Source organism: Zeus faber (genome assembly GCF_960531495.2).
Source record: "Zeus faber genome assembly, chromosome: 12".
Lineage (NCBI taxonomy): Eukaryota > Metazoa > Chordata > Actinopteri > Zeiformes > Zeidae > Zeus > Zeus faber.
The window spans coordinates 7912160-7939184 of record NC_137196.1 but is presented as its reverse complement, the minus strand read 5'-3'; the positions used below and the strand labels follow the sequence as shown (position 1 = coordinate 7939184).

General features: G+C 43.3%; 2 protein-coding genes across 2 annotated transcripts in view; one reads left to right on the top strand and one right to left on the bottom strand.

The window, feature by feature from the left end:
• Positions 1-214: 214 nt before the first annotated feature.
• Positions 215-23390, top strand: pigk (phosphatidylinositol glycan anchor biosynthesis, class K; the record flags this gene model as incomplete). Its single annotated transcript, XM_080011243.1, has 11 exons — positions 215-298; positions 513-566; positions 698-789; positions 1172-1307; positions 4189-4300; positions 4856-4952; positions 5875-5992; positions 6864-6974; positions 7655-7827; positions 13599-13674; positions 21721-23390. The coding sequence occupies 11 exons, from the start codon at positions 215-217 to the stop codon at positions 21835-21837; spliced, it is 1170 nt and encodes a 389-aa protein (XP_079867369.1). The 3' UTR covers positions 21838-23390.
• Positions 23391-25840: 2450 nt separating this feature from the next.
• Positions 25841-27025, bottom strand: part of st6galnac5a (ST6 (alpha-N-acetyl-neuraminyl-2,3-beta-galactosyl-1,3)-N-acetylgalactosaminide alpha-2,6-sialyltransferase 5a) — a gene marked incomplete at its 3' end in the record, with an annotated part of 42118 nt that continues 40933 nt past the window's right edge. Inside the window, exon 5 of the mRNA XM_080011242.1 lies at positions 25841-26123. Coding sequence (XP_079867368.1) covers positions 25841-26123 — 283 coding nt within the window. The remainder of the gene's footprint in view (positions 26124-27025) is intronic.

Here is a 27025-nt window from a genome sequence, read left to right as displayed (position 1 = left end):
TCATTTTACTTTCAATGCCTTAAGTACATTTAAGAGCAAGTACTTGTACTTACGTAGAAATCTCCATGTTGTACTTTAACTTTCATATGGACTTCTCACTTGTACCTTTCATGAGAGTAGTTAAGAAACGAGCCTTTACTTTGAAATCCGTCCCTTTACGGAAGTACTCGGTCATTGGGCGGAACCGGCTGTTGTCTTCACTTCCGTGATCACAATGGCTAACCTCTGTGTACTGAAAATACTCTCTTTAATACGTTTATTTTCCCTGTACTTACCAGCGGATGGCAATAGCATCGAGGTAAGTTCAGATTATTACACGCCTCGGAATTGTTGGTGGAATACATATCTTTATCGCTATTTAGATATAATTTCCTTAGCAGGTTCAGCTGTCATGAAGCTACCTAGCCACATATGAGTGTTTACTACTTTTTAAATGTTAGGTTTTCATAACAGAAATCATATCAAATGAGAAATATCCTCCTAAGATTGATTTTCCCTCCAATGTGTTAAAGGACAAAGCAGGACAATTTTTCAGTAGTGGACACAATAACAACTGGGCAGTGCTGGTGAGTGGTCAAGGAAAAAGGTTGAACACAGTCACACATTGATGTAAATCATTATGCTTTTCACGTTAAAGTCATGCATCATTTTTGGTGCTGTTGAATTGGTATCTCTTGTCTCCTTTGAATACAAATAGGTCTGCACATCTAGATTCTGGTTCAACTATCGTCATGTTGCAAATACCCTGTCCGTCTACAGAAGTGTTAAGCGACTGGGTATTCCAGACAGGTAATGGCAGAGATCACACATCTTGGAATTCTAACACACACTACAGAGACTTAATAATATCAGACTAGGAGTTTCTGACCATTTTAAATTAAACGACTGCCCCAGAATAAGAGGGGATTTCCTTACAGTTCTCTTCAGATCTATAATATTTGAAACAAACAGACTCAACTGTTCAAACACAGTCCCTCGCTACCGTTAAGCCGGTGCTGCCAAGATTCATGTTCATTACACCACATTAGCACAGTAATATTCCTGTACCTTATTTTCAAGCAGGATTTGTGATTATTCAAATATGACATAATTACCATTATTTGTGTGTGTGTGTGTGTGTGTGTGTGTGTGTGTGTGTGTGTGTGTGTGTTTTTTTTTTTCCCCTCCTCAGCCACATTGTTCTGATGCTGGCAGACGACATGGCGTGTAACCATAGAAACCCGAAGCCTGCCACCGTCTTTAGCCACAAGAACATGGAGTTGAATGTGTACGGTGACGATGTGGAGGTGGACTACCGAGGATATGAGGTGATAGCCGATTGATGGGCTGCTAACCACTTGGAAGAATGTCAGTCATAAAGAGGACCTATTATGCAAAACCCACTTTTTCAGTGCTTGTGCACATACATTTAGTCACAGTCATTTTTCTGTGAGCCGTCAGTTCAGAAAACATGTCCTGAAACGAGCTGTTCAGCTTTGCTACCCAAATATACATCATTGTAGCAATATTCACCTTAGTAGAATTAGAACACCCCCCCCCACATCTGAATAACTCTACACACGCCTGGAGCACGACTTATCCCAGTTATATTGAAGCTAAAGGCTAATGATGGGAAGTGCTCTGTTGGCTGCAGAGACCACCACAAATCCTTTGAAAGAAAGGGGAATTAATACCAACTGTCCGTGACAAAACTGCAGACGAGGGAAATTTAAGTATTTAAAAAACAATTCTGCTGTGTTTCTTTGTATGTGTGCGTGTTTCCACATTAGTTTGACTGAACTGTAGGCTGCTGCGTGCTCCACGTTTCTCCGAACAAAACTGTAGATGTATTAATTTTAATTTATTTTCCGCTGTTTCCGTAATTGAATGAAACAAAAAAGCCCCAAGCCCCGCCCTATTCCGCGGTGCTCCAAGCTCCACGCTGCTCTGGACCCTGCGGTGAATATCGGAACTAACTTTCAAATTAGGCCTTGTAGATCTAATATGAGTGAAGATTCAGCAACTGGATTGCTTATTTCTCACCTCAAGTTTGTTCAAAATCAGATTTTAGTGTACCGATAAGGTGAAATCAGTGAAAGTTTACAGACTAAATACAATGGAGCCCAGAGTAAAGCTCAAACGCCATAGGCTCAAAGAACCCGGAATTTGTGCTCCAACACCATTGGCTCACAGAACTAGAACATGGCTCCACCCACTAAAACAGCCCATTTTTAGATAGGGTGGATTGGATGCATGTCAGAATGGCTTAAATGCGTAATCTGAGTGGTATTTTCAGCAAAAAAAACAATTCAATTAAAAGATGTTTTAGGGACCTCAGAGACCATATATTAATTTGGTGAAAAGGACCATAATAGGTCCTCTTTAACATGCTGTAGGTACTGTATTTCTTCTTAAAACCTGATTTTAGTAGAAACGGATGTAAATATTTTGTCAATTTTAATTTGTTGGTTATATATATATTATTTGGAGTACAGTGGTACCTTAATTTACGAGTGCACTAACATACAAGTTTTTCCGAGTTACGAACCGTCGTTCCGTCGATATTTTTTTGTATTGATTTGCGAGCAAAAATGTGAGTTACGAGGCGCAAGCTTCAGGTGCCGCCGCTAGTTGGCGTGGCGAGCGAATGCGGCCAGCATCCCGCGTCTCACTCCTTCACTTCACGTGGTTACCTGACCGTGGAAGCGTCTCTTTTGTGTTTTGTGCTCGCGTTTTGTGCTTTTTGTGCAGTTATTTTGCAAAAAAATAAATTCTAAGTGGCAAACAGTGAAGGAGATTAAGTAGTTTTTTTTAAGTTAAGCGAAAGTGAAGTGAAACTAAATAAAAATGAATTGTAGCAATTTAGTTCAGCAATCAAGTGTAGAAACAAACAAAAGCGACCGAAAAAGCACGAAACGAACTCCTCCAACCTCCTCCGCCTATCTCCTCCACCCTCCACCTCCACCAGCATCTTCCGTTAGTCCAAATTGTCTGGTCTCCAAGGTAAATACAATTTATAAAACCAGTTTATTTCTTGACATTCTCTTTTATTATGTTTTATTATGTTTTTATACAATATTTGTTATTTATAAATACATTTTTCTTATTTAAAAACACGTAACAAAAAAATGGGGTGTTTTTTTGGGGGCTGGAACAGATTAATGGCATTTCAATTAATTTCAATGGGGAAAATTGATTTGCTATACGAGCAGCTTGAATTACGAGCTCTGTCACTGAACGAATTAAACTCGTAAGTCAAAGTACCACTGTATTTATTTTTCTACCATTAAAAAATAAATAAATTCGAATAAAAAATCCTTTATTAGTCCCAACGCTAGGGCTGGTTTCATCAGAAGTTTTTCAACACCGGTACTGATATGACCGCTTGACTTTTTTTTAAATATTTGAAATAAAAGTGTTCAGTTGAAAAAAAAAAAAAAAAAAAAAAAAAGTCGCCACATATTAACTCTCACTGGACAATTTTGTTATTTGGTTTTTTTTTTTCTCTCGAATTTTGGTACACAAAAATTTGATTTTCTTCTTTTTTTTTTTTTTTTTTTTTTTTTACTAGGATGTAAGAGAGGGGTTTGGTCACTTATGCTAATTGTCCCAAGATTTACTCTGTGTGTTTGACAGGAAATTACTTAGTGTTGTAGGTATCTTCCAACAGAGTAGGGAAGTCAAGTGCTTTGTTTTTTAGTGGGCTTTTTAGTAAGCTTTTTCATCAGTTTTTTGATTTTCCATTTTTTAAATTAGTTAATTAATTAATTTTTTATTATAAACCTGGTTTGTGCTGGTCATTTGGGCAAGAACGCAAAATGCACAAGACTGGTAAACTCTTTGTCCAGAAATGTCCACGGAGGTAAAGGGGAGATGTTATATATATATATATATATATATATATATTTATATATATATATATTTATTATTATTATTATTATTATTATTATTTTTTTTTTTTTTTTTCATACTGTTACTTACTGTGTGATTACAATTCCTGTTATATTGGGCTGACTTTGATCAGTTACATTATCTTTAGTGGTGAAATCATGTTTGGAAGTATCTCAATACTGTTTCTGTCCGTAATTCTGACATTGCACAACTTGCATTTAGTTTAAAGATTGACATTTCCTCATTTTAATCAGCTCTCTAAATCCATGCTGTCCATATCTTTTAATACATTGTTTTAATCTTATGTCTGCGCTGTAGGTGACAGTGGAGAACTTCCTGCGAGTACTTACTGGCAGGCTGCCTCCCAGCACCCCTCGCTCCAAACGGCTTCTGTCCGATGACCGCAGCAACATCCTCATATACCTGACTGGTGCTTCTTATTTTCCTGCAGTCGCTATGTTTTCTGATGGATGATTGGCTGTTGTCTATAATATATGTTACACATACATGTACTATGGTGATTTTACCTCATGAACTCTTTCAATTAGACACATTAGACCGATTTCTCATTCTTTCCAGCTCTATCTAGAACCTTCATTCAACTGAAGTATTCAGAAAAAACTTCTGATATGGGACCTTTAAATGTGATATCTTGCTAGTAGTTAAATAGTCTGAAAGAGTGGTACATCGATTTGGCAAATATGAAGGCCTCCAATTGTATTTAATTACGATATCTAAATTATCTCTCATGGAAAAAAACCTACATTTTGGGAATTTATAGTTAGAAATCTATGGAGATTTATTATTTCAGAATCAGGTAGATTAAAAAGGCAAAATGTAAACTTTTGTTTGAGTGTGCAGTGTAGTCTGTGGAGAGACAGATATTGACCTCCTCTTGTAAAGCTGTGTTATTCCACACATTTAACCAACAATTCAGGTTTTTTTTTTGCTCCCATGTCTAATTTCCAGTGTTTTTATTAACCAGGGCACGGTGGGAACGGCTTTCTAAAGTTCCAGGACTCAGAGGAGATCAGTAACGTGGAACTGGCCGACGCCTTTGAGCAGATGTGGCAGAAGAGAAGGTAAAGGGACTGGGATTTAACTTTACGTCAGAATGGTGTCACAGTTGAAAGTACTCGCCGATTTAGCTCCAATGAGTGCACCAGTTCCACCTTACAATAACTGAAACCTCTATTGACTTTAAAAGTTTAGTTGCTGTGTACGGCGCTAATACAAAACCAAGCCCCTGGCGAGTTGAGCATTATGTAAACTCCCCCACCCCTCTCCCCCATGCCCAAGCATTTAATCGATTGTTCCAATTCAGGCAACCCCGTTGGTTAATTAGCACACCACCAGAGCGTAAACAGCGCCCTCTGTGCCTGTTGCACCCATTACTTACTATGAGAGACTTGTAGGAGCGGTTTCCCAGACAGGGTTTAATCTAAATCAGGACTAAAATCATCAGACTTAAATTAACGAGAATTTAAAAATCCCTTTCTTAGACATTGCTTAAGTTCAAATAAATTGGTTCTAGACTAGGAAGTCCTAGACTTAGCTAATGAAGGGCCTCTTCTGTCTGGTCTCGCTGCTGGTCTTAGTCCAGATAATCCATTTTCTCTATTGTCGGGGACCTGGAGGCCCACCTCCATTAATCCAAAAATAAACCTGCCTCTGGCCAGGCTTAGAGCTACATTAGCTCTAATCTTCCTTCTGGAAATCTGTTTTTTTGGGGTTTTTTTAACCAAAACTAAGGCAAGTCTGAGACTATTTTAAACCATGACTGTGAAATGCCATTTCAGTTAGTCCAAATGAAAAGTGTGATTTAGTCTTAGATTAGGCCTAATCTGTGTCCGCAAAACTGTCCATAAAATATTTTAATTATTGGGAGGAGAAAGGAAGAGAGAAGGTGTGGATATGTTCGAGGGGACTGAATGGAGCGGAGCAGCAGGATGTGTCTGTCGCTATGTGTTGTAATAGGTGCGCACGGGACCCTCTCCTCCGCAGGTACAACGAGCTGCTGTTCATTATCGACACCTGCCAGGGAGCGTCCATGTACGAGAGGTTCTACTCCCCGAACCTCATGGCTCTGGCCAGCAGCCAAGTGGGAGAGGACTCACTGTCGGTGAGTTACCCGTTTTGACTCGTACCCGTACAAGAGTCAACCGGCGGAGGTTCTCAAATAAGGAGCTACAGTTTTAAATTTCAGACAGATGTCGATTGTCTTTTTGTATGAGATTCTCATACAAGCTAAGTCCCGTGAGGTAAATGACAGGGCACAGGAAGTTGTGCGCTCAGCTGTAATAACAGAATGACTTTAAACGTGACAAAGCAAAATTCTAAGCACATATCGTTGCATTCTCCAAATGCGGCAATCAGCATTCAAGTACAATTTGCCCACATTGGGCTCTCTACTGCTTAGCTTAGCGCTACTCCATGTGAACTCTGTGGATAGATGTGTTCATATGTTATTTTTATCCTCCATCTTAATTATCCCTTCATTTTGGTTGCAGTTGTGACACCTGAATTTATCCTATCTTATCTTAAACTCAAACCGCTCGCCCCCAATTCCCTAATGGCTGCAAGGACACAGCGGAATGCAATAAAACTGAGTGGAGGGCATTTTAAGTCCGGTTACGCACACAATCCCGACAAATTCAGCGTCAGCATCACAAATTCAAATCCCCCCCCCATTTGATCCCCTCCCCGGAATAGAGATTAAGGGATGTGAAAACAATCAAATGAAAATGACCCCGCCCGATGTGTATGCATGTATTTAATTTACTGTGAACCTCGGCGGCATTCACTGGATGTAACACGTTGGGAGTGAATTAAAAATCGACCTCAGTCCCTCATATTGTCTCAAATCAAGCAAATCATGAACGAGCATTGCTCCTTAATAGTTAGGTTCGGTCAAATGCAAAGGCCTAATTTCCCCAAGGGGAACAATAAAGTGTTCTTTTTTTCTTTCTTTTTTTTTCCCCTTCCCTGTTCAGCACCAGCCAGATTTGGCCATCGGCGTCCACCTGATGGACCGCTACACCTTCTACCTGCTGGAGTTCCTGGAGGACATCCACCCCGCCAGCACGACCAACATGAATGACCTGGTGAGAACTGGTTCTGCCAGTCAGCGTCAAGTGCACACACATGCGTCATTCATCCTTTTGGCCTTTTGACCCCCTGTTTTTTAATCTTTTCAAATGTTTGGCTAGGTTGGCTACCAGGCAGTGCAAAAACACTTTAATATAGATAGTGTGTTGTTGGGGCCTCTCCAAGCGATGCATTCCAACTAATGCACATTATTCATCAACATTTTTTATGTTTTATTTTATTTACCTTTTATGAAGATGCAGCCGTTATCCTACCGCTGTTCTACTGCATCAAAGACCAATAATATGTATTTATATAATGAAATGTCTTTACTCTTTTTTTTTTCACTCTCTCTCTTATTTATTTATTTTTGCCCTTTTCATCCCGGCTGCACGAGGTCTTTTCCTTGTTGTCAACAAGTTCTGTTTTGCCGTGCGTATGCTGTTGCTTTTAGACTTTTTTCATCTCAAGTGCTGGCTTCTCCATCCTCAGGTTCCCCACCAACCATCCTCAACAGACTGAGCTGTCATCTGAGCTGTTTTGCCCAATTCTTATCCTAAATAAGTTTAATAGTAATTGGTCCTGGTTAAAATCCTACTTACAGTATGATATTTATTAATTTATTAAAGTGTACAGGGCCTTGTACTGTGTAGCTCGTTATCTGACAGCATTTCTTTTTTTTCCCCTCCATTCCCAGTTCAAGGTGTGTCCTAAGAGTCAGTGTGTGTCCACTCCTGGCCACCGTACCGACCTGTTCCTAAGGGATCCGGGAAGCGTCCTCATCACAGACTTCTTCGGCAGCGTGCGCAAAGTAGAGATCACCATGGAAACGATCAACTTGACCGACCCCATAACGCATATGGAAGAGATGTAAGCTAATTGTTTTGTTACACCTTACACACAACTGTATGAACTGTTTAGTTTTAGCTTCTTAAACCTTTTTTTTTTTTACATGAAGGTGCAAATACCAGAACTAATATGGATTTGTCTTCAGCTCAACAATAATATTACAAATCTTGTGGACATTTTGTTTTGTTCTCGAAACACACTGCCCGCACAGTATAGTTGAGATTGAAAGTGGCCGTGGTGCAGGACTAGGCCAGATCAATGCTTTTTTGAAGTTATCGCTACTAAGTATTGAAATCATAACAAATATGAAACATCAGCTCCAACTGCGAATAGCTTTAATGAGGCCAGTTCAGCCAAAAAGGATAAACGCAAGACAAATAGCTAATACAAGCACGACGAAAGTCAAAATGATTCAAAATAATTGCACATGAAACGTTACCCAGCAGCAGCCTAATGTACTGAAGTATTTTAGAAAATTTCGAAAAGGTCGGGTTTGCACATCTGCAGTGAAATGGCCACGAGCAAAGTGAGGTTAATACCCGATTGGCCACGTCCTATTTTCTCCTTAATGGAAGTAGCTGTGGGCCAAACTCATTAATGTTGTTCAGTAACATCACAACAAGCAGTGATTCATTTTGAACATCCCTCTTTAATGATAATGATTCTCTATACTTAAGATCTGTCAATTGACCCGTTGGTGTGAATGCAGTGGCATATGTGTTTGTCACAGTTTGCACTGTTTGTTATGTAGGACCTGCTTGTTAAATACCTTATCAGTGGCATGTAGCCACTGCCCACGTGCACAACATGTCCTATATCCACGTGTATCTGACGTAGGAAGTGGGTGGCTAAAAATGATGACTGATTCATTTTCTGCCCTCTGTTCAGGCAATAATTACCTGCCATTTGGATAATTAATCTCGTAAAAGCTGGCAATAATGGGCAGTAACATTATTTTGATAGAATATATTTGGCGCTTCCCTGAGGCTATCCGAAACACTTGCAACACCAAGAAAAGCCAAAGTGTGTTTCTTTGAGTAACGGCTCTCATGCATGTGAAGAGTGTGCTCGATCACTAGATGGCGCTGGTGAGCCATCCTATCCCTCTTTTTATATCTTCTATACCTTGTTGATACCTTGCCACCACCTTCATCATGGTTGGTTTAGTAGTGGTTGCCTTATCATATTAGCCAGCCCCCAACAGGGATATCCATTGAGATTTTCAGGAAATTTATTGTTAATGTATCAAAATAAAATGAGGATGGGGTTTTGCAAATACAAAATGTAAACTTCACAATCCAGGTTTCTGTTTTTTGTTTTTTTTTCCAGTATTAGACATTAATTCTGTTAAGCCGACTTTCGATTGAGCCATTTTAGTGGAGGGAGCAATGTATCTGACATGGTTGGATGCCAATTAGTCATTACAGCTAATTGCCATCCACTTTTCAGTCATCAGCTGCTCAGTTAGCTGTTTTTTTTGTTTGTTTGTTTTTTTTGGTTTTTTTTGGCCCTGGGCTAGCTCGTTGTTAAAACACAACTTCCCTGTCACTTTGTTATCGATCAACACTGGCAACACACTGGGTCAATCCAGCCTCTACCCAGCACAAAAAAACAAAGCCCAACACTAATGTAATCGATCCGGCTGACACTCTAATTCAGCCCCAGAGTGAAGGAAGGAGAGAGCGAGGAAAGATAAAAAGAGACGCAAGAAACTGGCAATATTCCCCGATTTATTTGATGTCTGATAGAGGTTTATTTATTTATTTTTAGTTTTTTCTTCACACACTGAAAGACTGCCACCTCTTCCTTTTTTTGCCTCGGAAAGCTCACAGTGAGGGAAAGAGCACAAAGGCTGTTGTTTTGTTGCGGCTTGCCGTAGTGTTTTTTGTTGGATAGGTAGATGTTCATAAACGGCTTGTCAGCGGAAGGGCCTGGATATGGGTCTGTTCATTCCACCCAAACACATTCGTTCAGAGGTGGAAAAAGCCCCTCAGCTAAAGCCCAACACCGATGTTTCATAAGAGACCTGATGCAACCGGCTGCCGCTAGCTCCGGCGGTCCAGCGCTAGAAAAAAAGGGATTGGAGATGAGATGACCTCCGATACCGGCCGTTATTAAGCACAGAGGGGCTTCCAGCGGCCTTCCTGCGGACAAGCGGACGGGCAAGGCGGCGAGATTTCCTCCCCTTGATCTCTTATCTCTTGCTTCTGTTTTTGAGAGATGACCTCTCTCTCTCTTTTTTTTCTTTTTTTTTTTTTTCTTTCTTTCAGGGCAATTGTGCAGGGCCTTCCATTAACTGAATTACACTTGATGGAGTGGACGTTTTAACCACACACATGCTTCGACCCCCACCCTTCCTCCTCCCCTTTCCCCTCTTTTGTTCCACGTTGTCTCTGCACCGTAATGAGATTGCGTAGTAATTCACATCCGTGCCCATAGGTGGTTGTTGACCGAGGCGCGTCACATAGCTCGCAGGATAATTAAAAGTAGAGGTTAAACGATTAAATTACAGCCAAATTTCATACCCCCCTTACAATAAATAAATACAGATTAAAAAGAGAAAAAATGTTTTGATTAAATGGGCGCCACGTGCAACCGTTGATAGAGGTTGGAAAAATATCAATGAAAATAATAATAATAAAGTAATCATAATAAATGATTATGAACTTCAAGTGGAAGTCTGGCAGAAATCATCTGAGATTTTAAGAGTCTATGTCTTCAGATGATTACAAAAAATAAATACAATTTGTCGAAAATAAACTGAGAAGCAGTTTTAGCTCAACTCCCGCACCGAGTGTTTTAGCGCTCTGTGTGTTTTAAAAAATATTAGTTCTCCCCCTCATCCAGCTGGTAGCAGATAGAGCTTAGAGCATGTCAGCGTCTCATTGGGGGGATGTCTCCCTGCTGCATGTTCTGTTCTTCTGTGCCACTTCCTGTCTGTCAGAGGAAGCCTCCACGCTAACACGGACAGGGATAGAGAGAGAGAGAGGGTGAGAGAGAGGGTTTTTGGGAGTAAAAGCGAAATGGAAGATGTAAGCCAAAGGAAGACAGAGTGCAAATGGACAAAAGAGTGACAGAACGATATAGAGAGAGAACAGATTCTAGCCACTAAAGGGTTAACTGTGAACGCAATGTGGTCAGCTTGTGTGATGAGCCGCCACTTGATCGACCCTGCCCTGACAAAGTGCCCTTCAGCAAGGCGCTGAGGCTGTGTGAGCTGCTGGTTCCTTGGTGGCTTGCTCTACAGCCTCTGGTTGGACTGACCACGGCTGATGGAAGATTTGAATATCCAAATATGGGTACTTCAAAACTGATTTGTTCGTCCAAGAAAGGTTTAATTTGTAAAACAAAATGCATAATATCCACCCGCCAGCAGAATAATAAGTTTAATGAAATATTAGCCAAAAAAATACTATAATTGTTAAATAATGGCTACTTCAACGTATGCACTACATGCTTACATCTTTACAACATTAAAACCACTGACAGGTGAAGTGAATAACACGGATCATCTTGTTCCAATGGCACCTGTCAAGGGGTGTGATGTATTAGGCAGCAAGTGAACAGTCAGTTCTTGAAGTTTATGTGCTGGAAGCAGGAAAAATGGGCAACCAAATTGTGATGGCTCGATGACTGGGTCAGAGCATCTCCAAAACGGCAGGTCTTGTGGGCTGTTTCCCTTCCCGACCACCAAAAGTGGTCCAAGGAAGGACAACTGGTGAACCGGCGACAGGGTCATGGCCACCCATGGGCTCATTGATGCACGTGGGGAGCAAAGTCTAGCCCGTCTGGTTCGATCCCATAGAAAAGCTACTAAAGCACAAATTGCCGAAAAAGTTAATGCTGCTATGATAGAAAGGTGTCAGAACACACAGTGCATCGTAGCTTGCTGCTTATGGGGCTGCGGAGCCGCAGAATGGTCAGAGTGCCCATGCTGACCCCTGTCCACCACCGACAGCGCCTACAATGGACACGTGAGCGTCAGAACTGGACCATGGAGCAATGGAAGAAGGTGGCCTGTTCTGATGAATCATGTTTTCTTCTACATCATGTGGATAGTCGGGGTTAGGTTATCCTATTGAGCATCTGTGGGATGTGCTGGAACAACAAGCCAGATCCATGGGGCCCCACATCACAACTTACAGGACTTAAAGGATCTGCTGCTAACGTCTTGGTGCCAGATACTACAGGACACCTTCAGAGGTCTTGTGGAGTCCATGCCTCGATGGTCAGAGCTGTTTTTTAGGCAGCACTAGGTGGACCTACACAATATTAGTGGTTATTAATGGTGGTTTTAATGTTGTAGTTGACCGGTGTATATGCTATTTCAACACTAGACAATAGAACTGTTGTTAATTAATTGAATTTGGTTGTTAAGATAGTTTGTCATTTTTTGTGACTTCCTCCATCAACTGGAGGCCCAACATCCAGATGTTGACTTGACAAATAGGCAGATGTGCATATCTCTCAAGCAGCACAACAGCTCAACATGGTCTGAAGACCTTTGCATTAACAAAAAGCAGTGTTTCTGTCAAATAGCCTGGAAGTCCCTGTAAAGTGAATTTAATGATTTGTTTCTAAACACATTATACATGTTAAAAAACCATTGCTGAAAACATGTGAAAAGACTGACGATGTAGTACTGAATTGTGGAGACCATTAAACTGCCCCCCCCCCACCCCCAGACTTTAGAATAATAAACAATAAGTGACTTATTACACAACTTCGAGTTACTCACCAAAATAAGTGCAGAACAGCGGATGCTGTCTTTGCCAGAGGAGAACGTGGTAGTAAAATGCAAATTACTACCTGTGTCTTGTCTTCTACATGTACTAAAACACGATCAGCTCGGTTGTCAACTCTCACCTTATGCTTCTGTGTGTCCATCCTTATTGGAGCGGTCGAGATCCACAGGTTGGCGGGTGTGTTGAGGGATGCAGCGCAGCGGACCTCTCCAGAGAGCCGACTGCAGCCCGCCCAACTCTGACCCAAATTTCTTGAAAGTCTGTTTGGAGCAGGGCGAGCCGCAGTCGACTCGGCGGAGGGACCCGCATCCCCCTGCACACACTGCATTTGTTTACCGGCGGAACTTGACTGCCCCAATATGGCGACCATGTCGGACAGTATTATCCACAATTGCGAACCTGCTTGCAATTTCGAAGTTCCGAATCGAATGCTCATTTCGATCGATTGTCGATTTTGAATCAGAATCGTGACACCCCTAACAGCGATGCAACCGGCCCGCCTCCATTTGAAAATTAACCTTGCAAAGTCGTATTTGGATGAGGTGGACGTTCACATAACGCCACGATCAACCTATTGGAATGAAGAGATCAGGAAAGGGTTAGAATTTTGCGCCGCACGCTGTGGTCTTTTGTCGAGCTTCTCACTGTTTGGATGGTTTGTGACGGAGGAATTTTTCTTTTTTGCACCAGTTTGCGCTGCATATTGTTGGCACGGCTCCATAATGACGTGCCAATTACACACACAAACACAAACACGCACACACACACACGCACCCCAAGTCTTACACCATCTGCCAGCAACAACACTGTTTGAGTGTGTTCGTCTCCCTGACAGTTCCTTTCTTCATCACTGAAGAATAGTGTTCCGACTAACAAAAGCCTAATGCATCTCATGGGTAATTCACTGTCTTTTTAGGATTCAGGTCATTACGTGTGTGTGTGTGTGTGTGTGTGTGTGTGTGTGTGTGTGTGTGTGTGTGTGTGTGTGTGTGTGTGTGTGTGTGTGTGTGTGTGTGCGTGTGTGCGTGTGCGCGCACTTGCTGTTAGGCCTCTGCACGGAGAGCTCCCGAGAGAAACGCAGTCTTATGTGGACCAACTGCCGGTGTCTGAGATCATCCATCAGGTGAGAGAGACACACACACACACACTTCTGTGAAGGACATTGCTTGTTTATAACACAGTTCATAATGCATTCATCAAGCTGGTTGCATGAATCCAGACGCACACACACACCAGCGTCACGCCGCGCTCTTGCCCATGACGATAAACCACAGTGTCGATGTCTTCACACCCCGTGCCATGGAAGTCAGTTTCTCTATGTGTTCCTGTGTACCATATACATCTGTACCTAGGAGGCATTATACCCCCTCCCCACACACACATGTTGGTCCACATAAGACTGCGTTTCTCTCGGGAGCTCTCCGTGCAGAGGCCTGACGGCAAATACACACACACACACACACACACACACACACACACCTTTTTGCTGTGGTGTGCCAACATCGAGAGAGTTTTATTATACAGAGCAACAAGAAGCTTGCAGGCCAGAAGTATAAATAATAATACTACTACAACTACTACTTCTACTACTACTACTACTACTACTACTACTACTACTATTACTACTACTACTACTGATGATGATGATGATGATGGTGGTTTTGGGCGCAATAGGAATGGTGTTCCGCTCTGGCTCCTGGTCGGCTGACGAGCCTATGACGAGCCCCTCTGCAAGACAGACAAACATTAAGAAAACTCCCTGCCCCGGGTTAGGGGGCGCTGATTGGTCTGCCTTGGTCTGCCACACACTGCTTTATTTTCTGCGCATTAAAAATGGAGAGGGGGCAATTGGGGCGCAATCTGTGCTCGCCGTGCTATTGTCACTCACTCAGAGCAGGGTCTTCTTAGCAGCCAACCCCGCCCCCCTTTGTGCACATCTCCAGAGAGAGTTCTGGTAATAGCGAAAATGCTTCTTAGATGGACATCTTAGTCTTATTGCAAGTAAGAAATGGGTTATATAGTTAATAAATTGAATTGGAATTTCTCCAATACCGTTAACAGTACCGGTAATGTCTGAGTTTATCGATACTGTGATCTTTAATAATTTAGCCCCGGGACCCATTTAATACCGGGTATGAAATGAATGTGAATGTGTCTGAAATTTTAGGGTTGTTTTCCTATATCGCCATTGCCCTTGGTATGTCATAGAATAAAGCAAAGGAACTGTGAAAAGAGATAAATTATTTCTAGAGAGATCAATTATATTCTAAAATGGCCTGGACAGATTTGTTGGTACCCCTTTGAAAAGATTATAAATAACTGGATCATAGTGATTATTTCAAACAAACTGTTTTCTTTAGTTGGTATAGAACATGGCTTCAGTCGTATAATCAGTTATTCAGCCTATTTAAATGGAGAAATGTAGTTTGATATCATTGTGTCCACCACACTGAACATGTACCAGTGGAAGCAAAGGAGAGAGCTGTCTGAGGAGATCAGAAAGAAAATTATAGACCAGCTTGTAAAAGGTAAAGGTTATAAGACCATCTCCAAGTAGCTTGATGTTCCTGTGACTACAGTTGCAAATATTATTATGTAGTTTAAAGTCCATGTGACTGTAGTCAACCTCCCTGGACACGGCCGCAAGAGGAAAATCGACCCCAGATTGAACAGAAGGATAGTACGAATGGTATAAAAAGAGCCAAGGACAACTTCCAAAGAGGTAGAAGCTGAACTCCAAGGTCAAGATACATCAGTGTCTGATTGCACCATCCATGGCTTTTTGAGTGACAGTGAGCTCCCTGGAAGAAGACCCAGGAGGACTCCACTTTTGAAAGAAAAACATTAAAAAAGCCAGACTGGAATTTGCTAAAATGCATATTGACAAGCCACAATGCTTCTGGTAGAATGTCCTTTGGACAGATGAGTCAAAACGGGGGCTTTTTGGAAAATCACATCAACTCTGTGTTCACAGACGAAAAAATTAAGCTTTTAAAGAAAAGAACACCATACCTAACTGAAAACATGGAGGAGGCTTGGTTATGTTTTGGGGCTGTGTTGCTGCGTCTACCATGGGGTGCCTTGAATCTGTGCAGGGCACAATGAAATCTCAAGACCATCAAGGCATTCTGGAGCAAAACATACTGCCCGGTGTCAGAAAGCTCTGTCTCAGTTGCAGGTCATGGGTCCTCCAACAGGATAACGACCCAAAACACACAGCTAAAACCACCCAAGAATGGATAAGAACAAAACATTGGACTATTCTGAAGTGGCCTCTATGAGCCCTGATCTGAATCCTATCAAACATCTATGGAAAGAGCTGGAACATGCAGTCTGGAGAAGGCACCCTTCAAACCTGAGACAGCTGGAGCAGTTTGCTCAGGAAGAGTGGGCCAAACTACCTGTTGACAGGTGCAGAAGTCTCATTGAGAGCAACAGAAATCGCTTGATTGCAGGGATTGCCTCTAAAGGTCATGCAACAAAATATTAGGTTAAGGGTCCCATAATTTTTGTCCATGTCATTTATATTTGTTTTATTATGTAAAATATTCTGTTGAATCAAAACTCAAAAGCAAAGTCTGATTTCTATTAAATATGGAATAAACAATGATGGATGCCAATTACTTTTGTGAGTTTCAAGTTATTTCAGAGAAAATTGTGGGTTCTTTCTTTTAGGTACCAACAAATCTGTCCAGGCCATTTTAGAATATAATATATCTCTTGAGCAATATTTTTTCTCTTTTCACAGTTTCTTTGCTTTGCTCTATGACATACCAAAGGTGTGCAGGTATACATGAGAAAATTGCTTTTAATTTCATCACTTTTCAGGAGGAATGAAGCATTGTCTCAATGAGCTGTAAGGGTACCGACAATTTTGTTCACGTCTTAAAGAGACGTGTTGTATTGGGGAAAAATTCTCCCTTTCTTTCTCTCTGTCATCTTCGGTAGCCCGTGAATGGCTTGCACGCACACAGATTGCGGATCTATCATTAAGGCTTGTTTGTTTGTTTTTTCCACCTACAAACGGCCCCTTGTAGTCCAGCCGGTCTCCAAATATGAGTCCAAATGAGGAACAGGCGGCATTTCAAACCGTGCCAGAGCCGTCACCTGTTCTGTGGCCACGGAGGCGGAAACCCTGACACCTTTCCGTCGCCTGTGATCGGGCGTGTTGGGAGTGAGTGGTGTGGGAGGGAGAGTCAAGCTTTTATGTATCTGACTGCTGGTCGCACATATTGCATATCAAAATGTGACTTTTGGAGGGTTTATGGGTGTCTCTGTATTGGAAGGTTAATTGTCTTTAGACATTGAGTCAGTCAGTCGAGTGGTTTGCGCTTCCTCGAACACCAAACCGGAGGTGGGGAAAAAAGTCCAGCTTTTTAGGGCTTAGCCTCCACCCTGGGGACTCCATAAATAAATATTAATGTTTATTGTCTGTCTGTGGCGATAAACATACAGTTATATATGTAATAAGATAAGACACAAAATTATATGATATAAAATTGTCCGATCATGAGGACTGACTATGAGGACTTGAGGTAACTTTAGGTTTTGGCCTGATGACCAACTGCTTTCCAGTACAATGCAAAATGTGTAATTCCATAATTAGAGTCGTTATTATAAATCCCATAATGCCCAGCGCTGCCTTTTAAGGTCGGAATGTTTTTTCCACTATCACCGTGACTATATTTAAAAAGCTTTTGGAATGGTGGAATCGGTTTTGAGCCGTCTGAGCTTTGCATAACGGGTTGAGGAATCCAAATAAGCTCGGGACCAATTGGCATGGAACGCCAGGGGTCAACAGTGCCCGCTTGGCGTTAAGAGGAGGAAATGGGAAATGTATTATCTGTGCCCCAAAGCACTATAATATAGAAGTGTATATATAGGAAATATAGAAGCTGCATTACATTACATTATTATCAGGACACACACACAGGGCAAAATTTCAGTCCTTTTTACATATTTAGCTTTTTGCTTTTCTCACCACCCACTCCCCAGCCCACCCATGCACCCACAACATCCAAATACACTCATCAAGCCAAGGCCTCCTGTCGGCTTACAGTGATTATCGGCCCCACGGTCCTCCTGGGCTAAAGATTTGTAGTCCATTCTGTCGGTCGGACCCTCTGTCTAGCTCAGCTCAATAACGCCATCACTGCCCACAGAATGTGAAATGTCCATCAATCTATCGGCAGCTCCACTCTATTCTTGATTGTGTGTGTGTGTGTGTGTGTGTGTGTGTGTGTGTGTGTGTGTGTGTGTGTGTGTGTGTGTGTGTGTGTGTGTGTGTGTCATGACAGCAGATCCCTTCTTTTTGTGCCACATTTTTCTCTGCTGTTCTCAATTGGAAACACTGTTTTGGGATTGTTTTTTGTGAACTAGATACGTCCTGGAATCAAATAACTTTTGATGGATAGCTGTCTGGACAGCACACACCCGCCCCCTTTCCCTTGGCCGATGTATGCCTCTCAGTTCCACCAATTCCTCTTCTCCTCCTCCAAGCTGTCCATCCTATATTGTTTATAAATTTGCTTCTTTTCAGCGGTACATCGGTGGATGGGGAGAACGCCGTTAGATGGACTGACAGGGAATATATATTAAATTATAGAAAGGACTGCCACATACACTCGCCGCCAACCAAGGAAAAATGCTGGGGGTTTTTGTGTGTGTGTGTGTGTGTGTGTGTGTGTGTGTGTGTGTGTGTGTGTGTGTGTGTGTGTGTGTGTGTGTGTGTGTGTGTGTGTGTGTGTGTGTGTGTGTGTGTGTGTGTGTGTGTGTGACATTTGTGTGCACATGCGGGGAGTTGATTAATGCCCTTGGCAGCTGTCTTCCCCTCCTCCCTCCCGACACGTCCTCTCCTGAACATCACTGCGCCAACGCACAATCACCGCAAATAACTTTACCAAACCCTGTTCTTCTTCATCTTTGTCAGGCGTTTGCTGTTTATTTGTGTATTCATTCATTTTATTTATCGTTTTATCTAGTTATTTGAGTTTGTTTTTGTTCTCCTGGAAGTAGTGATGTCTGCATGGTTGCAAATTGTTATTTGTGGTTTTTTTGGTCTTGCTGTTGTTTTTTGCTAGCTGGAGGCCATCCCATATGTCTCCGGAGAATTGAGATTGGGGAAACAAGTTAGAAACGAGACACACTTGCACGAGAATGCCATCCCTCCTTTGTCACCCTCCCGACACACTCATGACAAAGTGCAAAGTGTACGAGTCCTCTTCGAACGTCAACTAGACAACCAGACTAATTGCATAATCGGCCATTAGAAAAAGAAAACAGCCACCCATCATGTTATCGCCGGTTCCTGGGAAGTGTGCGCTTTAAAATGTCAAGGCTCCTGGCCCCCCGCCTCCTTTCTTGCTGAAAATGGATGCCGAGCCTGTCAAACTGAATTGTGCTAAGACACACATACACACACACACACACACACAAAGGAAAATAAAGATAAACACATGTTAAACGGCTGTAGATTTGACCTTGGGTAGAGTGGGCCTGTGGTTTTGTGTTTTCTACACCTCCTGCCAGTGACCATTAGCACCTGTCGTGGCCATATTAATTACCTACAGTCAATCAGAGGGGGGGGATTGTTCATTTATTCTGTAAATTGAACATGCCACACAAACAGCGTCCTTGGAAGGTGTAACGTGGGTAGTGATAGGTTGGCGGGGGCTTCTGTCAATTTTTTTTATTCATCTCTCTCAAGGATGCAAGTTATTTTTCGCCGCCAGTTCCTCTAAAAGTTCCATTGTCATTTATTCTCCCTTTTCATGTTTGTGATCGACTCCCTGGTAGAAAAAGAGAGAAAAACAGCTTTTGCTCCATGCCATTGCAAATTTGGTGGGGTGGGCTAATTCATCAAAAAGTCCAAAAAACTTTGGAGGTACTTCACTCTGAAAATGTTTCCCTAACAGTTTCAAAATAATATTATGATTTGATTAAAATTTTGTTGTTGTCCACATTTCCAAAGTTGTTGTTGTTGTGCAGAAAGCCAGGGGTCGTTAACAAACTAGCTGCTTCAGACCAACACGTTACTTTTCAGCATTCCATGTTATATGGACCTTCCAATTAGTGTCCTCTCCCAGCATCCACCTCTCCTTCCTCTTATTTATTGCCTTTACCTCTTCCTCCTGCCAAGTTCTCTCCATCCCTCCCTTCTGACATATGCTCCTCTGTGTGCTCAAGAGCCCTGCTCTCGTCACAGTCGATCCATCGCCCCCTGCTCTGGCCTGGAGAGGGGCGGGGGGGGGGGCTTGCTATGCATGGGTATATGTGTGTGTATATACACACACACACCTCTACCTTTTTATTGTTGTGGAGGCCAACCTTGGCTGACAGCCGCACACTATCATGAGCATCCCAGGCCATTTTCTCTCTCTCTCTCTCTCTCTCGCTCTCGCTCTCTCTGCATTATTCCAGTCCTCAGGCTCACCCACCTCCTCTCTCCATCTGCCTCCCAAACCAAAAAAATCACAGAACTGATTGGTATCAATACCTTGACACTCGCAGGAGGATGTTTTTGGTCTGGCTGCAGCAGTTCAAGCTCGAGGCTTGGCTCACAGCGACTGCTTCGGTCTGCTTTGAGCCATAAAATACATTTTTCAGTCGGTAAGACATCATTGAGTGTCTTTCGTTTTTGTTTTTTTTTGCTGGTGTTGTTTTGTCTTTCCCGCACTCTTGTTACCTTGTACAAGAACTGGTGCAATCCGTACATCCTGGGGGTCAATGCAAGCACCAGGGCTATGCCAAGCATAAATATTCTGTGTCGTTTACCCATGCGTCTGCTATATATGCATCGCGGTACGTGAGAAGACTGGAAAGGCCTCTCAACTGTGACTGTGTGGCAGCAATTAAAAAAGATTTTTTTTTTTTACATTTTTATTGTAGAGCTACTGCAAGGTCAGTTTTGGTTCCTAGTTCCCCCTGTCAAACCTGGTGTCTGGCTGTTTCAATGGGTATGTGTTGGGTTTGTTTTTGCTTTTTGCTGGTAATGACCGTGCACAGGGCTTTCACACTCACCTGGCCCTCCAGGGGCCTGTCAGCCCACTGTCAGGTTTAATTTATTTATTTACTTCGGCACGGGCGCAGTTGCCAAGGCGTGACCAACGTTGTGCGTTTGGATGCAGCAAGACGACTCTGGAGACCCCGGCACGGGAAGGTATCTCTTGGGGCATCTTGCGTGTCGGCCTTACTGTAAGTAAACTGTGTCTATGTAACCTCAAGTCTTTCTGAAGCAGGCAAGAGTCAGGAAGCGATTGAACTTAAGAATTATACATATCGGGGAAAGGTAGCAGAAATGTACCGGGTTCAGGGCTGCCGAATCTCACCATGGAAAAAATAAATATATGAAGAGGAAAGCCCTGAGGTCGAGAGGGAACATCAAAGGGAACTTCAAAAACGTGAAGTTATTTTTGCCGCATGTGACCGACGGACGGAGTTGAAAGATGGTTCCCGGGTGCCAGCGTGCATCGAAGTCATTTAGGGGTGATTTGTTCGAGAATTGTGGAATCTGCAAAAAATAACGCAACAATAAATGGACAAAAAAAACAGTCGCGGCTTGCAACCTGAGGGACCACCAAGAAGCCAAATTATCTTGTGTGTGTGTGTGTGTGTGTGTCTGTGTCTGTGTCTGTGTGTGTGTGTGTGTGTGTGTGTGTCTCAGCGGAGGAGTTTGGGATTTCTTAGAGGTTATAATGCTTGCTCCCCCACGGGAATATTCCACTGGAATTTGCATACAAAATGTGCGGCATCCTTGTGAGATGCATGTTTAATAAGGGAAACAGGATTTGAAAGTATAATGGTACACAAAGTGATGATGTGGCAGTGAATGGGACAAACTCACGGCGGGGGAGGTAGAGCGAGCGAGAGAGAGAGAAGGCAGGTTCAAGTTAACGAGTGGAGGTGAGAAGTCCTCACCTCCCCATGTGAACGACAGAACGATTAGCCCTGGTTTCTGAACAGGAAATATACTACCAACAACCCCCGATCCCCCCGCTGGCGAGGGGGGTTGGCGAGTTTTGCAACAATTCGCCGACCTCCCCCTTGTCTGGTACTCTCCCAAGTATCACACCATTCCTTAAGCTTATAGCAGGCGGAGTTCACCCCTTTCTTTTCTGGTGGTACCCGAGACTGCTTCTTTAATCCTCCTTGTGTTGTTTTTGTTTTGCAGAAACCCAAGCAGAAGGACTGGCACCCTCCTGACGGCTTCATCTTGGGCCTGTGGACCCTCATCCTGATGGTCTTCTTCAAGACCTACGGCATCAAGCACCTTAAACATATCTTCTAAATATTCTAAGTCACGTGAAAGGAACATTTTCTTTTTTTTTTCCCCTCTTTTTTTATTTCTGTATTAGCAGAGACTTGAAGAGCTTTTTTGTGTTTTTTCTTTTTTTTCCCTTCCACATCCAGCCAGTGTTGGCCTCACGACCACGGAACATACGAAGATCAGACACGCGCCGCTCTGGGCCGTGCCGTTGCTACTCCAGGGGGATTTTTTTCAGCCAAATTGCTGGGTTACCATGGACTTATCACGAGCGCTAATTAATTTAAAGTGTTTATTTCTCACGCGGGGAGAGGGGTTAAGTACAAGGGGGAAGGAATTGACTTTGAGGATTCTGTAAATACCCGTAAAGAGTAATTTGCGGTACGTCATTGCAGTCATCACTTTTTCTTTTTTGAGGGTGTTATTTGTTCTGCCCTGTCAGACCTTCTGTTTTATCAGCCTCTTCCATAATTGTGATGATGGGGGGGTAAAAAAAAAAACGCTGAATTGAGAAAGATAAGAATTTTCATTTATTTTGAGAGTGCTCCGCTCTGAATATTTCAACAGGCGCTCTTTTTTAAAATTTTATTTTATTTTTTCTTATTCTCCATCTATTTGAAGTCGTATTCAATGTCGCTGCTTGGTCAAAAAGGGAAAAATCTAGGGAAGAGGAAGCTGCGCTGATTTTCTTTGAGTGGCTTGCGAAGAGCTTGCTTCTCAACGACACCCCGCCCCTCCCCACCTCACCCACACACAGTATGGCACTCCACAATGAAAAACCCCTCCACTTTTCCACTTGCCCTCCGTATGTAAATATAGCACTCATTTGCCGCCCATCAGTGCTCTTGACCAGCTGTATCGAGGCTGATGAATGCCGATTTACTTCCTATTTACTTCTTTCTCCTTGTGCCGCGGAGGCGATGAGTGAGTGATCACCGGTTACAGGCGGTCAAAACGTCGTTTTTTGTGAGCCTGTAGAGGGTTCCGTTACCCAGGCGGGGTGCAGAAACGGGCGGAAAACGAAGACGCGCGGACACGCCCCGTCGGCACACCAAGGCGTCTCGTCTGATCCATTATTTAAGTCTGCTCTGCTCCTTCCTTCCTGTTTTATTATGGCCTTTCATCTCGACGCTCGTGTTCTCTTTAAGGGAGATAAAGCGCACTTTGCTTTACACAGTTTTGTCTTCAACATCTGAGCTTTTTTCATCTTCTGAATGAGACATCCTGCTGCCCCTTCATCTCCCGATTGGCGCTGATTGAGAGGGAAGACACCGCTTTGCAGTCGCTGGGGGCCTTGACAGCCCACGCCCCCAAAAGCTGCAAATCCGACTTCCTCCCACACCACAAAGGCTGGACACGACGGTAACATCTGACATTAAAATTCTCTGGAGCCAAATAGGAATGTCGAAATGACGTAGCGACAGTGTTGTCGAGATCACTGTTCTTGAAAGGAGTACTGTTTTCAGTTATTTATGGATTGTATCTATGCCTTTTTATTGTTGTTTATTCGCTGATTTGTCTTGGCAGACGCAATGTGAAACCATCTGGGTACCCAAAATAAACTATGAACTGGAACTTAATAACACACAACTGTTTCCTTCCTCCTTTTTAATGTGTTCTTTCCTCCATGTTGTCTGATGTGATGCCTACCACCACCACCCACTGTCACCATTACCCCCCCCCATTAATAAAGATCAGCACTCGTCTTGGTTCAGCCTCCACTGGCTGCCGGAGAAAATGGAAACAGGGAGATACGCAGGGGACAAGGACAGTACATTCGCGATGGGTTAAGGTTTTTGTGTGTGTGTGTGTGTGTGTGTGTGTGTGTGTGTGTGTGTGTGTGTGTGTGTGTGTGTGTGTGTGTGTGTGTGTGTGTGTGTGTGTGTGTGTGTGTGTGTGTGTGTGTGTGTGTGTGTGTGTGTGTACGTGAAGAGAGACAGGTTGACTATTTTCTATGGATGTTCCGCCTCCTTGTCGGCCTGCTCGTGCCATGCCAAGCGGCTTTCATATTTCCGCTGCCAGTTTTGCCACCAGTCGCAAAGATGCCTGTGCTCCCGTCGCCCACGTCTGCTTCAGGGGTTTTTGACGCTTATCACAATGAGTTGCGAGGTTTGAAATTGAAAGTACGGCCATTCAGAATCTCTATTTTATTTTGAACACAAATGCATTGAATGGCTGTTTCTTATCAAGTGGCAGCTCAAAAAAAGTATGAAATAATATATATATATATTTTTTATTTTTTATTTATTTTACAAAATAATTTTAGGAATTACCACTTTCAATTAGAAAATGACAAGTTTACTTGTACAGCACAGACCGTGGAAGCCGCTCCATGCGGATGAAGCACAGACTACTTCTTCGGAGTTATTTTTCCACTGTATAATGAGCCATCAAAAGTCTTTAATGCATTCGCAGGGCTTTTTATCGATCGGGGAAAAAGCTCAGACGTGCCACGTGATTGATGTCTTCATGATGTTGTGAGTCAGCCTGCAGAATACTTAATTTCCCCTCATCTCCACCTGTATTGTTTCCCTGATTTATGCGCATAATCCTAAGGGAGTAAACGTTTGCCGCTACTACTACTACACTACTACAAATATAGCTCGAGGGGCACTGGGAGGCTCATTCAATCAGTCGCACATTCAGGGGGTGTATTTATTTTTTATTTTTTGAGCTCAGGGGTCGAGAGGCCCTTGTAGCCCTGGTTGTCTCTCATTATTATTTCAGCATGAAGACAGCGAGAGAGATGTTGAAGGGGATATTCACACCTCTATCAATTTACAGCCAGAGTCTGAGGCTCTGGCTACCAAGCCCATGTGCATTATCTTCAGATGATACCATACCACTTGAAAAAATAATCTTTCTCTTGTACACTGTGCTTGTACAATGCTGAAATGAACAGCGACACTCCAGTTTGACAAAATGAGTCGTTTTTATTGTGTGGAAATGAGTACCCCCACACCCCTTGTGTTTTGTGCAAACAAAACCCATGTGTTTTGTGCAAACAACTCCTCAAAGAAAAATTGCTTAATAACACGCTGTGACTTAATGCCGTTATCATTTTAACAATAAAACAAAAATCACTGCAGGTCTTCGCCAAGAACGGGGGAGGGGGGGTCGAAGCATGACTCCCTATGTCATCCCCACACACATTTGTATGGCACCACTATCCCATAATTCTCGGTGATGGGCGGTCGAGTTTGGCTCCCGTTTGCATACACTGAAGACTTTTCATATAATTTATCCAGGAGAGAGAGGCAGAGAGATGGGGAACATGAAGGTAGAGAGCACATATGAATTTGAGTTGAATGGAAGCCGCCTCTCCGTCTTAATCTCCCGCCTTGTCTGGCATGACACGGCTCTGGGTTTACAATGACGCTGCCGCCTGTAGTGGTATAAATCGCCCTATTAACTCATGACGGGAGGCCACAAAAAAAGCCTTGTGACGCACATGCGCGAGTTTGATGAACGACCCCATTCAATCAAGGGGGAGTTTGAAATGGACGACGATGGTGTGGGCAGTCTCTACTGTACTTATAATAACGACTGGGAGCTGTGCGGTGGCAGTGGAGGGAAATTAAATGAAATGACACGAGTGCATCCTCCAGAGGCTCGGAATTTGCCTTTGTTTTTTTTTTTTAAGGTAAACATACATGGATTTGCATGCGCACACGCAAAAACCAACCACTACAGTCCACAGTGAGACGTCACATGCACCGAGAATGGATGGACAGGCTTTTTTGGATGCTGAGAAGCAGAACCTCCATAGTAGAAGTCCGAGTCCAAGTCCCTCAATCGGGAAGGATCTAACCTTTTTAAAACATTAAAAAAACACAGTGTCTTCTGGGGAAGTTTCTCAGAAAAGTCCAACCGGCAGCCGCCATCTTTGTTCTCCCACAACACCTCAGTCACCTCCCGGAGCCTACGACCCTTCAAATTCCTTCCTTCACAACCAGTTCCCCAACCGCCATCCCACCGACGCCCAATCCCGCTCCTCACCACCCCTCCCCCCTGCTTTGAAGCAGGGTCACGTGTTGTCGGTGGGCGGTGGCACGGTGGCGGGGGAATCACTTCCCCCTCCTTCTCCTCCCCTGGGCGCCGAGCCGTTGGTGGGCAGGGGCGGCGGGCTCCAGTCGGGCTGGTAGAAGTGGATGTCGAACGTCCGCGCCCAATTTGCGAAGACGCGCTTCTCCGTGATGAAGCGGTGGTGGCTGCCGCGCCGGCCGCGCTCGTGCGAGATATACATGGCGCACTCGTCTGGCCCCCGCGGCTCGTAGTAGTGGTAGGGGACGGAATGGTGCCCGGGCTCCCTTTGGAGGTGGAGGTGGAGAGGGATAGAGAAAAGGAAGTTAGGCAGTTAAAATGTCGACGCAAATCCAATTGATCTCGCCTGCGTGCAGCTTTTAATGTAAATCCTAATGCACTGCTAAGGTAACGTTGACGTTCAGTGTTCTTCCAAGTGAAAATAAGGTTATTTTTCCATACTGAAGGTTTAATTTGAGTTTATAAAGTGTGTTAAAGGTATATTTCCACCCACTTCAAATGTTTTGCACAATAGCTAACACATGTGTAATGCATCCATATGAAAAATATAATTTCTTTAGGTTTCTGTCACTTTAATTATATTTGACCAGCCTTGAGGAATGATGATGTTACCCTCATGAGAAAACAAGCTTCCCCATTCCTCATTATCGCCAAATGATCAAATTGGTGCCCGAACCGTGATTCTCAAATAACCCTTTTATCAGCCAGGGTCGGGAATAAAGATTCATTGAAGCATGTTTGTTCTCTTTATTGGAAAACCTAATGAAATTTGAACTTGCTCCCATTAGACTCCCAAATCAAAGCTCTGGTCGGGCTGGAAGACATTGCGGTGGAAAGCAACGTTAAAAATTGCTACTGAGGCTGGACTCTGACACAAGGCTGCCACTTTAATTCCTATCATCTAAAACTGGCAGCGTCTGACGTATGCCACAGGAATCAAGGAGCACGCCAATTCGCCCGCCCTCTTGGATGATGTATGCTCCACGATTCAGGTTTCATTAATAGCCCAGAAGAAAACAGACAGACACAAGCTTGTTCGTTTACTGAGGAAAACGTCTACTTTAAAGCCTAGATTGGCCGCTTTCGGAACCTGATACTCTCTTATCACCAGCCTGCAGACATCCCCAACGCCAACATGGCCTCGTTCCCCCACCTCCTCCCGCGGAGC